Source organism: Mytilus galloprovincialis, chromosome 4 (genome assembly GCF_965363235.1).
Source record: "Mytilus galloprovincialis chromosome 4, xbMytGall1.hap1.1, whole genome shotgun sequence".
In the NCBI taxonomy this organism is placed as follows: domain Eukaryota; kingdom Metazoa; phylum Mollusca; class Bivalvia; order Mytilida; family Mytilidae; genus Mytilus; species Mytilus galloprovincialis.
The window spans coordinates 26060886-26079168 of NC_134841.1; the positions used below are offsets into that span (position 1 = coordinate 26060886).

The following is an 18283-nucleotide window of genomic DNA, read 5'->3' on the forward strand; positions in this document are numbered from 1 at the left end:
ATGGTTTTATACACTGGCCAATGGTGGTAAATGGTTTTTAAAGTACCAAACAACTGTGTTAAATGGTTTTAGACTTCAGACAATGATGGTAAATGGCTTCAGACACCAATCAATGGTGGTAAAATGTTGCTGCTCATTGTCAGCCAAGGCTCTGGATGACCAATAATGTTTTTTTTTCTTAAACAAATTGTGACTTGGATGGAGAGTTGTTTCATTATGACTCATATAACATCTTATATGTATTAGCACCAAACAACAGAGGTAAATGGTTTAAGACACCAGACAACGGTGGTAAATGGTTTTATTTGTATCATTTATTCTCATCATACAATTATAACTTATTGAAAAATCACCATGCATCATAACATAAGTGTATAAATATTGCTTGGTTGGTTCTGGTGGTACAATATATATATATATATATATAATGATTGTCTAAGTCAGCAAAACATGGGGATCCAGTAAACTCCTGTTAATAAAATTTTATCATGATTCCAAATACATTTTATCATGATTCCAAATACATATTAGATTTCTGTTAAATTTTCATTGATTAATTTTCTTAGAAGATCTTCCATAATTATGTTACCAAAATAAAATTGTAGAAATATAAAACACAGCACTGCAATATCTTAAAACTGAGCTTAGGGTAAACCATAGTGCTCAAATGCAGAACAATTTTACTTTATTTGTCAACTTTCTGGTATTTCTTTTTGTAGACTAAAAGTCCATTTAAGACCCCCATGTAATGTATGTAAGTAGTAAAAAAAATGACTAGATGTGAAAAAACAAAACAAAAATGTGCCCAGGTTACCATTGAAACCCTGAGATAACTATATTGAACTGTGCATAAACAATGGTACATTCTACCTTCCTCAGATCTCAGGATTTCATTATCTATAAACACTTTAATTCTTACTTTAACTTAAAATTGGAGAATTGGTACATGTATGCACTGCTTTTTTATATGACTTATTAGTTCAGTAAGTTTTAGAAAATTTATAATTATCACAAGTGTATATCAAAACAAGATGATTTGTGAACAGTAATTTCAGTAGAGAACCAACCAATGGGGGTAACAGTAGTTTCTATATATAAACAATGAAATTATCTATAGTTACTTTCTTAAAAGTTCAATTACTTCTTATGTTATGAGAAAGGTAAAATGTTTCCCTGATATTTTTCATAGCAATGAATAATTCTACACCAAAAGAATTACATAATAATGTTGAACAAAAATCAACTATAAAGTGTCATCAGTTAGGCATAAGTACATTACATAATCATAAGTAGACAAAAACATGTTACTGATGTATCTAATGGTTAGTATACTGAAGGTCAGCATTTACAAGGCAAGCAATAAGTATTTACATTATCACATTACCATAGCAACATAATAAATATACAGAAAAAATATGTAACTCTTTTCTTTGGCTTGTCATCTTGAACAAGTGAACACTTGTGGTCATTTCATTTCATTGTAAGGATTTGACAGGGGTAAAAGCAAAGTATAAACACTATTACATGATTTGAAGCTATTCGACACTTTATCATTGTCCCCTAAATTTTTGTTTAAGTAAAGCCTTAATAAACCAAGCACAGCAATACATTAACAATTTTTTCTAAAGTTAGTAAACTGAATATTAACAATTTTAAACCTTTAATCAAGAATATTTAATTTTCGTTAACCAACATTTGCTAGTTTATATCCTGTTCACCATTACTACTAATATAGATATGAGCTTCTTACAGAGTGAAATTGTAATATCAATTAAATGATATCATTCTAAATACGAGTATGATTTAAACTGAGGTAGCTTTGAGGCATAATGACATCTGCTAAAATTTTCTACAAACATTATCTGATAATAACTTACTAAAATTCCTTATCAAATTTTTTGATGCAGGACTGCAAAAGCTAAAAAAAACCTTATAAATTGCTCATAGTATGTGTGTATTTCTGATTAACAATATGGGTGGCTAGAGGAAGTCCCAAACTTAGTATGTGTGTATTTCTGATTAACAATATGGATGGCTAGAGGAAGTCCCAAACTTAGTTTTGACAAATCATAACAAAGAAAACTGTAAGTAGATACTGCCTTTGTAATCTAATACTAACACTACTGTTATCAAAATGAAGGGAAATCTTAACTTTAATCCAAATACTTAGGCAAAAAGAATAATAATACACTCAATTAGTCACAGTTCTAACATTAACAAGTATTACATGATTATGTTCTATAACAGTACTTAATCATGTCAATAGTATCCTCCTATTAAGTACTGACAAGGCTTTATAATAAATATCAAGTCTAACAGCAGCAAGCAGATTCTCCGTCACAACCAAATATATCAGGGACACTGTTTCTAAGTTACATCAAACTTAAAGAGCTTGAAAGGAACATGATTTTGAGGCTAAAAAATTTGCATGCCAAAGTTTTCAAATCAACAGTGAAATTATTCTTTCAAAAAATTTATTTTCAAGATCATAAGATATCTTTTCCCAATTTTCTTCTAAAATAGAACAAGTACACCTGGCTTCTTATACAGTAATGACTACAACACAAGAAGATTATTTCTTCATAGCAAAACAGCAGGAACATTAATATTAATAATATGTAAATAACAATTGTGTTTTAATTAGAAACAAAATAAAGAATTAAGTGATCCCTGTCTGCAATAAAACATCACAAAAATATTTACAAAATGATTTGTTCCCAAGTCACAAATATAATACATCTTATTGAGCTTTAATTACAATCAACCTAATGAAATATACAACCTACAGTCATAAAGCAATTAATATCATACACTTTAAATACCTAATATGACTGAATAAAAGTGCTAAGGTTAAAATGGAATTCAAAATGTTTAGATTTATTTTAATGAAAATAGTTCTTACATTGAAGACCCTACAAAAACATTTTTTTTGTATTGTTTGTTTTATCTATTCATACATGTATACATAAAATAACTGCTTAGTGTGTTAAGTTGGTAATTCTAGTCATTTATGTTAGAAATGTCTGTGTGTATTTCTAACCTTGACACCAGTTGGGGGGTTGCCCTATTTTTATCACATGAATACATGACTTATAGTTTAAGATTATATCAATATATCCCGAAATACAATTATGACAATATTATTTCATCGCAAATGATCAATTAAGGATATTTTTTCATTACATATATGATCCATTTGATAAACAAAATGTATACCCTCCTCTATTTTAGTGACCTTATAGAAATATAACAGGCATGGCTATGGTATCATTTTTTTTAACAGGAAAAGTATCAACCTGAATTCAGGCATCTTATGTTTTATCTTGATAAGCTATATAGGAAAAATCAAAAGAACTGAAAATGAAAAAAAGACTCAATTAATAATGCCATTTAAATGAATGAGACAATTCATAACACTTTTTGTACAAGAACAATTGCAAATTATATATAATATTAAATTCAACTTTTACCAACATTCAATCTACATTATATCTTATACATCATCTAACTAGCTAGGATCTCATATCCATATAGTAAACATTCATAAACAAAAATCAAAATAAAAAATTGAATAAACAAATTTTGACAACTGGCAACATGAATTAAATTGACATAATTATAATTAGACTTTTGAGCTGACACATACAGACGCACACAGACAATCATCAACACTGAACATGCGCTATGCATGTTGGTGTGTATAATTATTATGATATATATTACACGTATTTAAATTAGTTGTATGTCTGTTTTGTAAAACATGTTCTATATGTTCTGTATCACTACTCTCCTGTCCTGCTGACAGATTTACTGTTATACCGTTATATTTTCCCTTAGAATCATCGTAATGTCTTTTTTCTTTCCAACAAAGAATTCTATGGTCCCGTGCCTGTAGCACTATAAATACAACACCAAACAGTAATATTAATGAGGTGCATAGTATTATAACCCAGACAAAGAAACTCAGCATATCTGGATCAAGGAAGTTCATCAAAGGTTTTTTGTGACACTGACCGTCCCTCACTTCATACCCATTACTGCACTGGTAGCAGTCAGTCACATAAGGCCCCTTACATGTCTTACAGGCAGCGTTACACTTTTTACAGACTCCATGTCTGTTATAGGATGACGAGGAGGAGGACCTGGAAGAAGAAGTATTTCCACCATTTCCTACTAAAACTGTTTCCATTTCTCCATAATAATGGTCAGGACAATTTGGTACACACCCCTCACCATATCTATAAAATCCTGGCTTGCACTCTGCAAGAAAACACTTCATATATTAAAATCTATTGTCATTTATATAAGGTCTAAACTTAAACTGAGGAAATGTGTACCTTTATTCCTAATTGATACATTACAGCTATACACTTTTAGAACACCAAGATATATATGTACTGTAAAAGCAGAATTTTTTGTGGAGGTTTTAATTTTGTTTATTTTGTGGAAAAAATATATCCACATTTAAACCCCACTAAAATTTAACTTTCATATAATATCAACTCCAATTAATCTAAACCACAAAATTCAATCCCTATGAATTTTTATACGGAGACAAACAACAAAATTTTAACCCCACCAAAAATAATGATTCTACAGTATGCAAATGTATCACGGACATAATCACAAGAGGCTAAAAGGAGAGAATCATAGAAGATGATTGCAGGTAACAAACATTAATTGTTTACACTTCATATATTATAATAATATCATGTCATTTTGTTTTGTTGTCTGTTACTAATATACACTTGGTTTGCAGGTTTTAATTTGCTTTTTTTTTGTGTTTCTATTAAGTACTTAGTTCTTCAGAGTACTAGTGTATAGTATGTATAGCTTACAGCAGTAAATTCCATTTTGTTGTTCTATGTCTGATGTTTAGAGGTTGGGTACTGTAAGCCAACTTATTTTCGTGGATATATATTTTGCATTTAGCCCTTTCTAGCTTAATTTCGCAATTTTTGCAGAATACTGTAAATGAGACAGCAACCCAAAAGTACCTAACATTGCTATACAAGCATTTTTACCATACATACCTATACACACTCCATTATTTGTGATGCCAGCACATTTAAATGGCTGTTGAATGGGCATATAAGATGGAGTAGAATCATTCTTTTTCTGGGGATGTGTTAATGTTCCCCTCATCACCAAGCTCCACTGTTTTAACTGAGCTGCAATTAGAAAAAAAAAAATCAATTTATATTTACTTTCTAATAAAAACTAAATTATGTAACTTGAGTGTTTGACTATAAAGATGATAATAGCATTGAAGAATAAATCATACAAATTCAGTAGTTAGAAATCTTGTCTGTTGAAGATACAAAAACCACTGCTATTTGACTGACAATTTTTCTAAGTAATAACCATTAATGTTACCCTGGTGTTTTATCTTTTACTTTTTTATTGATTTCTAGATACTGTAAACCAACTTATTTTCATGGATATTTATTTCGCATTTAACCCTTCAGAGTCCAATTCGCGTCGGTTTAATTTCGCAATTTTCTGATTTAGTCGATATATTTACATAAGGATAGATCCAAGATTTACATATTAGAGACGATTTATATTCGCGTTATTTCACTACTCGCGAAAGTCGCGAAATTAAATTGCTCACGAAAATAAGTTGGTTTACAGTATTATGATGTACTGAACTGAAAATATCAGCTACCCAATATCATTTATAAAGGTGGTTGACTTTTTAACTTTGTCTTAAACAGTAAGGTAAACAAACGAATGCAGCATCTACAATCATTTGATAACTATGAAAATATGGATATGTAGCATAATTGCCAATGATCAAAGAATGAGGGCATCAACAACTATAGGTTACAGATATAACTCACTTAGAACAAGTGTATTCATAAATGTGAATGTATTTAATCAAATATGGTCTCATGAGAAATGTGTACAAGTTACAATCATTCAATCACACACTCACTTTACTTCACACTATCATCATGTCTTCACCACAAACTTTTTAATCTACAGGCCCGGAGCTCAATTTTTGAAAATTTTTAGTTAGATTCTGTTGGCCTGTAGATTTGATTTTTACAGGCCCGAGAGCAGTTTTACTAGCCTGGGCTGCCACTCAACATGAAGACTGCGGCTTGTAGAAATGTTACTTTAAAAACTTTATCTTATAGAGAAATTTAAAAAATATGTGTGTAAAAATACTAAATACAACTTGAAAAGGAAGCAAAATAAAACACATTACTGCTATTAGTTTTGTTTCTTATCTGCAGTGAAATATATAGCTACATCGAAAGGTCGTGATTGTGAAAGACTATATTTCTCCTTTTTTGCTACATATATATACATATACTATTATAATTGTTTTTTATGTATATAGTTTTTTTACATTAATCTCATTTAGATTGTTTTACATTTTTAATGTCATTGGCCTTTCATTGCTTGATACGTGGTCAGGGTTTTGCTCATTGTAAAAGGCGGTATGGAGTCCTATAGTCGCAAACCTTCTACATCATTAGGTCTCTTGTGGAGACACATCTCATCAACTCTTTTTACAGCTCTTTATCTTTAAAGTTATATAAAATTAATTTGCTGACTTATTAGACTTCGTGACATATTTTTGTAACAATCTACTCCTGCTAATTCTGTGTTTAATATTTCTACTGAGTTGTGATTCCTAAAATACTATGGAAATATTGTACGTGGTGAAGGCTAGAAGTAAAAATGTGTAAAATTGGTTAAAGTGGAAGTATGCACACACACACACATACACACACAACAGTGATTATCTACAAGAATCATCTGCAAGGAAAATAATAGAAAAGAAATAATATGAAATAAAGCAAAACAAACAAACATTATAATAAACTTCTCAGCAAAATATAAAAGCTGTTTTCAAAAAAAAAAAAAATCCAATAAAAAAAAAATTGTAATATTACTGACAGGAAAAACAGTTACTTGAGTTATTGGTTCACAGAAAATATTGCATAATTATAGCAACAATATATTACTAAGATCTAAAAAAAAAAAATACAAAAATTAAAACATCTCAAACAACATACTACTACCAATCTTACAGAACACAATACATTCAGTACATGCTAACCAAATAGTACTCCATAAAATATCATTCAACAACAATGAACAATGAATACAACTCAATACGTCATGGGAGATAACTCTCAGTCAAAAGAGTTATGTCCCTTTACAACAAACAACTAAGGAGTAACAAACAACAACTTCATGCCAATATGAAGATATTTCTTGCCTGGAGTCATGTTTTCTCGTACCATCCTCATGTATTGCTGAGCAGACATGTTTTTCTTTTTGGCCAACGTTTCAAAAATGCACATGTGGTCCTTGCTTGGGAAATTATGATTTTGAAAGAAAGGATCATTGTAGTGCGAGTTTGGATAAACATGTCTATTTATATTGCTGGACTTTGCCAGAAATGGTGCTTCAGTAGTAGTAGTGGTGGTGGTTGTCGTGGTAGAAGTTGTTGACGATGTAGTTGTAGGTTTTCGCTGATAGAATCGCTGATCATATGGATCATTGTAATTAGGATAGTTATGCTGGTAACGATTCCTATGAGGATCATAATTTCTTTCTGGGTGGTAATTATAAGGTTGCTTATGTACTTGAGAATCAGATTTGGGATAAAAAGGGTTATCATAGTAATTCGGAGTATAGGGGTTGTAGTCATTATTTTTTTTAGTTCGTGATTTGGTTGGCTCCTGTGAATGTTGCTTCGTTCCATACAAGACAAGCACCCAATCCTTTAACTTAGCTCCCCGGACTGTAAACAAAAAAAGACGCACAAAACAACATTAGTGGCATTGAATCAAACACACACATAATAGGGAATAAATATTACAATTTTTGGTTTACAATGCAGGCCCACAAGTAACATGCTCCTAGTAACAATAAGATTTAAATAATAAATGTATTAAACAAGTATCACCAAATTTCTTGGTTGGCCTGATTTGACTTGAAAATTCCTCAACATAAAATTCAGATACAAATGATTTATTAATAAAGATAATAAAAAAAAACAATCTAAACCACAAAAGAAATTATATGTCTACTAAAAAGCACCAGAGCAGCATTTTTAAAGTCTGTAGTAGCTTTTTAAATGTGGGTGAACATACAAAAAAAAAAAAAAATTCTAACAGCCAAAACTGAACTTAAGCTTCCCATGCAATTGCAAATATGGCCAGCTTAAAAATCAAAGCTTAAATAAACATAATTGAATATCGGTTTAAAAGGTATCAAACTAGAAACTGAAAAATGATCTCCCTTTGACATAACTTTATTTTAAAACCAAGACTGTTATACAATACTTTAATTTACAGAAAAATCTAACTCTTTGTCTAAAAAATTAATATTAGGAAATTAACATGATTGTATATAAATTAGCCATTCCTCTTGTAGGATAAAAATGATATATGAACATTGTAATAAATATCAGTTATAAATAAACCAGAAATATCTTTTGCTTGATAAAATGGTATGTAAACAATATCATAAGTATGATTAGCCTTCAAATCACAGAAAAATCGATGTTTTTCTTACAAAAAATATACATGGCCATGCTTTAAAAATTCTAAAACTGCATACACTAAGCTTCCAAATATCTATCTTCTGTGAACCATATATAAAACATTGACCCACAAAATATTTCAAGTATTGTAGTATCACCATATAAGGAATAATTATTGCGTCAAAATAAGATATTGCAAAACAGAGGATGTCAATTAGAGCAAAGAAAAATAAAAATACAGAAAACTCTGTGCATGCAAATCTTATTTCCAGAATTTAAGCCCATAACTCTTGAATTTATTCTTCATTAGAATAACAGAAACTCTTTAAAACAAGAGTGCACACGCTGAAATGTCTCGCCTTCTTTTCTTATCATTGATATTATGTTGATAGTCCAAAATATAAAGCTATATTACAACTGTCACATAAGCTCAACATTAACCAAGAAAACAAAACATTGATCAATGAACCATGAAATGAAGGTCAAGGTCAGATGAACCATGCCAGGCAGACATGTACAGCTAACAATTCTTCCATACAACAAATATAGTTGACCCATTGCTTATAAATTAAGAAAAACAGACCAAAACACAAACACTAAACACTAAGCAATGAACCGTGAAAATGAGGTCAAGGTAAAAAAAAAACCTGCTTGACTGACATATAGATCATAAAATATTTCCATACACCAAATATAGTTGACTTATTGCATATAGTATTAGAAAAATAGACCAATACTCAAAAACTTAACTTTTGACAACTGAACCATAAAAATGAGGTCAAGGTCAGATGACACCTGTCAGTTAGACATGTACACCTAACAATCATTCCATACACCAAATATAGTAGACCTATTGCATATAGTATTAGAAAAACAGACCAAAATTCAAAAACTTAACTTTGACCACTGAACCATGAAAATGAGGTCGGGTCAGATGACACCTGTCAGCTAGACATGTACACTTTACAACCATTCTATACACCAAATATAGTCCACCTATTCCATATAGTATAAGAAAAACAGACCAAAACACAAAAACCTAACTATAACCACTGGACCATGAAAATGAGGTCAAGGTCAGATGACACCTGTCAGTTGGACATGTACACCTTACAGTCCTTCCATACACCGAATATACTAGACCTATTGCTTATAATATCTGAGATATGGACTTGACCACCAAAACTTAACCTTGTTCACTGATCCATGAAATGAGGTCGAGGTCAAGTGAAAACTTACTGACGGGCATGAGGACCTTGCAAGGTACGCACATACCAAATAAAGTTATCGTTTTACTTATATTAAGAGAGAATTTAACATTACAAAAAATCTTAACTTTTTTTTCAAGTAGTCACTGAACCATGAAAATGAGGTCAAGGACATTTGACATGTGACTGACGGAAATTTTGTAACATGAGGCATCTATATACAAAGTATGAAGCATCCAGGTCTTCTATCTTCTAAAATATAAAGCTTTTAAGAAGTTAGCTTACGCCGCCGCCGGATCACTATCCCTATGTCGAGCTTTCTGCAACAAAAGTTGCAGGCTTGACAAAAATCCTCTTTAATCTAAACCATAAGCGTGTATAGTGATTCTAATATCTAATAAAAAATAAAATGATGATAAGATTCAATATACTTACAAGAACTAGCTCCATTTTCTATCTCCAGGATCCATGTTCCCTTAGCAGTTTCTCCCCAGCTATGTGTAGTCATGAAAGCCCAATTGTTAAAGCCTTCTCTGGAGTTATCATGAGCACGTCTGGCCAACAGGGTAGATCTGGTTCCCATTGGAGAGATCAAGAAGATCTGAATTTCTCCTCTCCGAGAGGCCGTCAGTGTGATCCTAGCCTGGATATGCTCTAAATATTTCACATGGTCCAACGTTCCTTCACAACCATCTGTGTCTAGATATACTGTTATTTTACCATTCATTGGAATAGGTCTAAAAATAAAAAGCATTTTAAAACTTCTATTTACAAAAGTAGAAGTACTTTGTATTGCTTGTGAATTCTTTCAGGAATATGAATGTGTACAACAACTGCTTCATATTTGCTTATATAGCAAGAAAAAGTACACTTCATATGTTCTTTTTATCCTATCTTTGAATATAAAAGTTCATCATGTGAATGTTTTCCAATCATCTAGCTTTAATTGTTTCTAATGTAGGTTATAAACTTTAAAGGCAGTATATTTGTTGTTAAATGTTAGTACTAAATTTTCCATAGTATTCTTTTTTGTTAATGATTTTGCTTCCTAGTAAACCATGGTTACTTTTGGCATGATCTAATAAAAGTAAATTATTTTTTTCAAAATATCTATCGGTGTGAAAGAAAATGATCATTACACTCTAAATTTTTAACATATTTTAAAAAATCACTGTAAAATTATGATTACTTGTCGACATCTCTTGATCTGATTTCACAAATATGCTGTTCAGGCACCTTTGTCCAGTTTCTGGCTAGTCTGACCATAGCACCTGCATCCATAAGACCATAACCAAAGGAATGACTTACTGAAATAAACAATTCACATTATGTAACAATAAGTGTTCTATCAATATCATTAAGAATACAATCTACTACAAGTTGATCTTCCTAAGATTGTTTAGAGATGAAATATGATTATCTTAATGAATAGCAGTGTGAAAACTGCATTAAAACAGATAAAATGTTATTTAACAGACTCATTTCCCAAACAGCATCTAAAGAGAAATAATTATGACATATGTTTCACTCTAATTTGATTGAATATCTAATGTAAATTTAATATAAGATAAACTTTCGCTTAATAATTTTGTGTTATTTTTCAATTTGTTTTAATTTATTTCTGTCATATACATACCACTTCTGTTAACTCCATTAACAATCCAGTCATCAGCTTTTAAGTTGGCTTTTTTGGCAGTGTGTACCACAATATGTTGCATATCTCTCCATGTTAGACCAGGACTGTAAATAATAATAAAAATAATTGATAAATAAAGGCAACAGTAGTATACCAATGTTTAAAACTCATAAATCAATAGAAAAAAAACAAATCCGGGTCACAAACCAAAACCGAGGGAAACACATTGAATATAAGAGAATGACGACACACCATTAAAATGTAACACACACACAAACGAACTAAGCATTAGACAAAATCTGATGAGAATAACCAATATAACATCAAAACTAAATACATGAATTTGGGATAGAAAAGTACCGTGACACGTCTTATAATAATGTGAATTCACACTCAAATATAAGAGGGAACAAACGACACAAAAGAAACACAATGTTAAAATGTATTAAACACACACAGAAACGAACTATAATATAACAATGACCATATTCCTGACTTGGCACAGGACATTTTTTAAAGAAAAAAATGGTGGGTTGAATCTGGTTTTGTGGCATGCCAAAACCTCCCTCTTTTATGGCCATGTTAAATATAACATTAAAATGACAACACAACATTACAGGACTACAATACAAAAAAATAGAACACAATTGACAAAGAAACACACGAATAATAGCCAACAAAAGGCACCAGGTTTAAAATTTAATACGCCAGAAGTGCGTTTTGTCCACACAAGACTTTCTTGTGACGCCCAGATACAAAAGTTTGAAAGCCAAAACAAGTACAAAGATGAACAGCATTGAGGACCAAAAGTTCAAAAAAGTTGTGCCAAAAACGGCCAGGGTTTTCTGTTAGGTACCAGAACATCCCTATTATTTAGAATAATTTATACTTTTGCAAACAGTAAATTTAATAAATGGATAAAAGCTGCAATCAGCTAGGGTTGATTTACTTGTCTGTAATTGGAACTACCAGTTAAATAGTAGACTCTAGCATAAGCTATGCCTCAGGGAGAAGTAGTTATTAATGTGTAAATTTTCATGCAGGGTTTATAAAAGCTTATTTTGCAAACAAGTAAAATGCATGAAAATATATCACATATAAATAGAACGTAATAAAATTGGTGTGAAGGGGGAACTTGGTGTTCAATGTGCAAATTAAACCCCTGAACAAAAAGTTTATGTATTGAAATTGTGAAAATAACAACCAGCATAATTATCCATGTTAACTGTTTCAAATGCTACCAACAAAAAGCCATATCTAATTATTTTTACAAATGATCAACACTATGGCTTACTATAGTTTCCCATTTCAAGGAGAAATTTTACATTGAATGAATTCTGACTCTGTAAAATCTGTAAACCAGATGCTCCTCAGGGCACAGCTTTATATGACCGCAGAGGTTGAACCCTGAACGGTTGGGGCAAGTATGGAAACAACATTCAAGCTGGATTCAGCTTTAAATTTGGATTGTGATTAAATAGTTGACACAGCATAGGTTTCTGACACAGAATGAATTTGGTCTAATGAACTTAAAATTTTTGTTTTGCCTTTGAGCAATTCACTATGCTGTTGAATATTAATCCTCTCAAAAAAATGTTTGAAGAAATGTTCTTTTTATTTATGAAATCTGAAATGAGAAAAATTGCCCCCCCCCCCCCCCCCAATTTTTTTTTTCACATCCCCCTTTCCCTTATTCCAAAACTGATCTCAATTCAAATTTCTAATGGATTTTGCAACAATAACTACTCATTCAAATACATCATAAAATATTAAAATGTAAAAAAAGTACTTGTTATCACTGAATGGTAAAGATTGTTTTAATTTATCAGTTGGTAGTAAAAGTGAATATACATTGTATATTGTATAAAACAATGATTTAAGTTGATTCAACTACTATTCTGGACAAAGAAAGATAACTCCAATTGAAAATTTCTTGTTATTGCGCAATATTGTGCAATTAGATATTTCTTGCTATTGCCCAATACTGTGCAATTGAAAATACTTGCTATTGCACAATACTGTGCAATTGAAGATTTCTTGCTATTGCACAATACTGTGCAATTGAAGATTTCTTGCTATTGCTGAATACTGTGCAATTGAAAATTTCTTGCTATTGCACAATACTTAATATAATAATTTTGGATCCTGATTTGGACCAAATTGAAAACTGGGCCCATAATCAACAAGAATGTGTCCATAGTACACGGATGCCCCACTCACACTATCATTTTAAATGTTCACTGGACCGTGAAATTGGGGTCAATACTTTAATTTGGCATTAAAATTAGAAAGATCATATCATAGTTAACATGTGTACTAAGTTTCAAGTTGATTGGACTTCAACTTCATCAAAAACTACCTTGACCAAAAACTTTAACCTGAGCTTCACACTATCTTCTTCTTTGTTCAGTGGACCATGAAATTGGGGTCAATACTTTAATTTGACATTAAAATTAGAAAGATCATATCATAGGGAACATGTGTACTAAGTTTCAAATTGATTGGACTTCAACTTCATCAAAAACTACCTCGACCAAAAACTTTAACCTGAAGCAGGACGAACGAACGGACGAACGGAGGCACAGACCAGAAAACATAATGCCCCTCTACTATCGTAAGTGGGGCATAAAAATCTAAGTACATGTTTAAATTCAGCATATCAAAGAAGCCCAAGAATTCAATTTTTGTTAAAATCAAACTTAGTTTAATTTTGGACCCTTTGGACTTTAATGTAGACCAATTTGAAAACGGGACCAAAAATTAAGAATCTACATACTCAGTTAGGGACGACATCAAAAGATCGATGTAGGATAAAAAACTTAAATCAAATAGTTTGGGGGTGGGGGGGGGGGGGGGGTTAAAATTCTGCAAGTTTTGTATATCAAATATCGATTTTTACATATATCCCTATTGGTAAATCAATTTTTCCCAAATTAAGTTAAGAAGGGGGGGGGGGGGGGGGGGGGTCAGTGAAAAAACTATGTGAATTAAGTTTTTTATCCTACATTGAACTTTTGATGTCGTCCCTTAGATTTGGCATATCAAAGAACCCCATTTATTCAATTTTTGATGAAATCAAACAAAGTTTAATTTTGGACCCCGATTTGGACCAACTTCAAAACTGGGCCAATAATCAAAAATCTAAATTCATTTTTTAGATTCAGCATATCCATGAACCCCAAAGATTCAATTTTTGTTAAAATCGAACTAAAGTTTAATTGTGGACCCTTTGGACCTTAATGTAGACCAATTTGAAAACGGGACCAAAAATTAAGAATCTACATAGACAGTTAGATTTGGCATATCAAAGAACCCCATTTATTCAATTTTTGATGAAATCAAACAAAGTTTAATTTTGGACCCCGATTTGGACCAACTTGAAAACTGGGCCAAAAATCAAAAAATTAAGTACATTTTTAAATTCGGCATATTAAAGAACCCCAATTATTCAATTTTTGATGAAATCAAACAAAGTTTAATTTTGGACCCTTTGGGCCCCTTATTCCTAAACTGTTGGGACCAAAACTCCCAAAATCAATCCCAACCTTCCTTTTATGGTCATAAACCTTGTGTTTAAATTTCATAGATTTCTATTTACTTATACTAAAGTTACGGTGCGAAAACCAAGAAAAATGCTAATTTGGGCCCCTTTTTGGCCCCTAATTCCTAAACTGTTCCGACCTCAACTCCCAAAATCAATCCCAACCTTCCTTTTGTAGTTATAAACCTTGTGTCAAAATTTCATAGATTTCTATTTACTTAAACTAAAGTTATAGTGCGAAAACCAAGAAAATGCTTATTTGGGCCCTTTTTGGCCCCTAATTCCTAAAATGTTGGGACCAAAACTCCCAAAATCAATCCCAACCTTCCTTTTGTGGTCATAAGCCTTGTGTTAAAATTTCATAGATTTCCATTCACTTTTACTAAAGTTAGAGTGCGAAAACTAAAAGTATTCGGACGACGATGACGACGACGCCAACGTAATACCAATATACAACCAAAAAATTTTCAATTTTTGCGGTCGTATAAAAATCTCTGTTTGTTTATGAGATGTAAAATGAGGTACAAAATTGCAATATCCAGAAAGTTTTAATCTTCTGGGTTGACAACTTTAGAACTTGTTGATTATGCAGAATGTAAGTACCAGTTCACTGTTTTCCGTACTGAAATTAAGCAATTAAATTTCCATATGTGTATGTTATACTACCATCATCCCAATATCTATTACTTACTTGGCTTCTAAGGCAAGGGCTACCAGTCCAGCAGCTAATGGGGCACTAGCTGATGTTCCTGTATGAGTTTCTGTGCAAGTTTTTCTCAAGTCAGTAGTTACCTGGGTAGAAATAAACGACATTTGAATAATGCATAGCAAAATTATAATTTTTATTATATATAAGTGAAAAAGCTAATTAAATAGTGTCTGAAAAAGTAGCCCTGTTATTAAGCCCCCTTTTCCATTGGTAAGTTTGTTGACTTCTTGCTTTCTAACAAAACATTTCATATTCGATTTCTGTAATTTAAGTAGAGAAATTTTTTAGACTGTGAACTTTTCCAATTTAGAAATAAGGATAAAAGTTGTGCCAGTTAGTCAGATATTTCCCATCTATTATGTCTCTGATTCAGAACCAATTATACTGAATGAAATCATAAAGCAATTTTTTCCTTAAATAAAAATGTTCACTTTTTTCATGTGTTTTTTTTTAAGCGTAAAACACCAGTTTAAAAAGACAATACATATTTAGTTAACTTTTTAAATGGGTACCACCTATTTCTTATTCATGTTTATTTTATATAAAAAAGAAGATGTGGTATGATTGCCAATGAGACAACTATCCACAAAAGACCAAAATGACACAGACATTAACAACTATAGGTCACCGTACGGCCTTCAACAATGAACAAAGCCCATACGGCATAGTGAGCTATAAAAGGCCCCGATAAGACAATGTAAAACAATTCAAACGAGAAAACTAACGGCCTTATTTATGTAAAAAAATGAACGAAAAACAAATATGTAACACAAAAACAAACGACAACTACTGAATTACAGGCTCCTGACTTGGGACAGGCACATACATAAATAATGTGGCAGGGTTAAACATGTAAGCGGGATCCCAACCCTCCCCCTAACCTGGGACAGTGGTTTAACAGTACAACATAAGAACGAACTATAAAAATCAGTTGAAAAAGTCTTAACTCATCAGATGGATTTTAACATGGATTACTTCCCTTTGTACTGTTACAAATTATCTGAATTTTCTAACAGGGTTAATCAATAAGAGATAATATTTATTCCTGTTTCTTAGTTATCTAAAGAAATTCCAACTGTAAAACTGTCAGTTAATATCATAAATAAAAAACCTTCGCTTTGGCAATTCTTAAATCAACACAAAATTTCACTATAATCATGATAATCAATTTATCCACAACTTATTAATTTCAGAATTATGCTGCATATGTGGTCTTTATAATAGACTGCCAAAAATGTTTACTTGATACTTCATGAACAAATATCTAACACTATAATGGTATCTTTGGTATTCTCCATGGTCATTCAAACAACTGTACAACCAGGGACCAATCTGGTACATTGACTTGAATACCAAAGTATTACTGCATATATTGTCTTGATGAAACACCTATGGCTGCTTCACAAAATATCTTGACAAGTTGTATATCAAATTTAGCAGAAAATCTGTCCAATCATGCAAGCTGTTTTTACAGATTTAGAAAGGTTTCATGTTTAAATACATATGCACCAATCACTCATTGAATTAAATCTTTCAGGATGAAGAGACAATGTTATAATGAAGGTTTAATGTGATAATAATGTCTGTGTTGAGACTGTCACAGACTTGTAACATTTAAATTAGTAGACTTTCACAGAAATCCTAGACTTCAAGAATGATAATTTTCTTTTAAGAAATTTTTTCAAAACAAAATCAACTTTGGTAGAATTTACTCTCAAATTAAATCAAAACTTTCTATCAATGTTTCAATGACACACAGGTTTCCTTTTCTTTCTGTATAGAAAGTGGTAAAACATTCAGAACTTTTAGGTAAAGAGGGAGGAAGGACCTTTTTCTTCTTTGTTCTGAAAATCACAATTCACACTTATCAGGACTGGGGAATGGATGATTTAATTTTTGGAGAATTCAAGATTCATTGTTAATTTTATCAGGAATTTGGGATACAGCATTTATTTTTGTGGGAAATCATGATAACTACCCTTCCTACCCTCTTATAAGTAGACAGATAATGAACAATAGTGATTTACAAATAAAACATTAATAAAATGCTTCGCTGAGCACAGCCTGATATACTGCTGGCCTTGAAGGCATAAAACTTTGCTCAGTGCTCGGAGCACAAAAATCATGCTCGAAACATGAAATCCAGCAATTTGATTGGTTGATTTTCGAGTCTGAGTACAAAAACCATGCTCGAAAGTTTTATGACCCTGAGGCCAGAGGTTGAACCCTGAACAGTTGGGACAAATTTGAACACAATATTCAAGCTTGATACTGTCTGAATTTGGATTGTGATCAAATTTTTGACATAATATAGGTTCCTGACACAAAACAAATGTCCAGTTCTTACAAAATTGCGCAATACTGTGCAATTAAAGATTTCTTCTTAAAACTTTTCAAAATTTGAAATTTGAAAATTTTTGAAAAAAAAAATTTGAACCCCTTCAAAAAAATTGCAGTACCTTGTAGTACAATTCAGAGAGACCCATACACTTTAACACAAGTTATTGTCTGGAAACTAGAAAAATGCTTGTTTTTGGCCCTTAATTTTTGCATGAATGGGAAAATTATCCCCAAACTCAATGTCAGCCTTCCTTTTGTGATATGAAACCTTGTGGTACAATGTCAGAGAGATCCATACACTTACAACCAAGTTATTGTCCAGAAACTACAGAAAAGCTTG

The 18283-nt window shown here is 31.5% G+C and overlaps 1 protein-coding gene across 3 annotated transcripts in view; it reads right to left on the bottom strand.

The window, feature by feature from the left end:
• Positions 1–284: 284 nt before the first annotated feature.
• The window catches only part of LOC143071708 (furin-like protease kpc-1), a 77921-nt gene continuing 59922 nt past the window's right edge, over positions 285–18283 (bottom strand). For 2 of the 3 annotated variants that reach the window (XM_076246200.1, XM_076246201.1), the window contains 7 exons: positions 15586–15686; positions 11354–11457; positions 10907–11024; positions 10153–10454; positions 7238–7765; positions 5034–5171; positions 285–4260 (listed from right to left, as the gene is read on the bottom strand). In XM_076246200.1, the coding sequence (XP_076102315.1) occupies positions 3683–4260; positions 5034–5171; positions 7238–7765; positions 10153–10454; positions 10907–11024; positions 11354–11457; positions 15586–15686 (1869 nt within the window). In that variant the 3' untranslated portion in view covers positions 285–3682. The remainder of the gene's footprint in view (positions 4261–5033; positions 5172–7237; positions 7766–10152; positions 10455–10906; positions 11025–11353; positions 11458–15585; positions 15687–18283) is intronic. The other variant, XM_076246202.1, reaches the window with a different exon arrangement.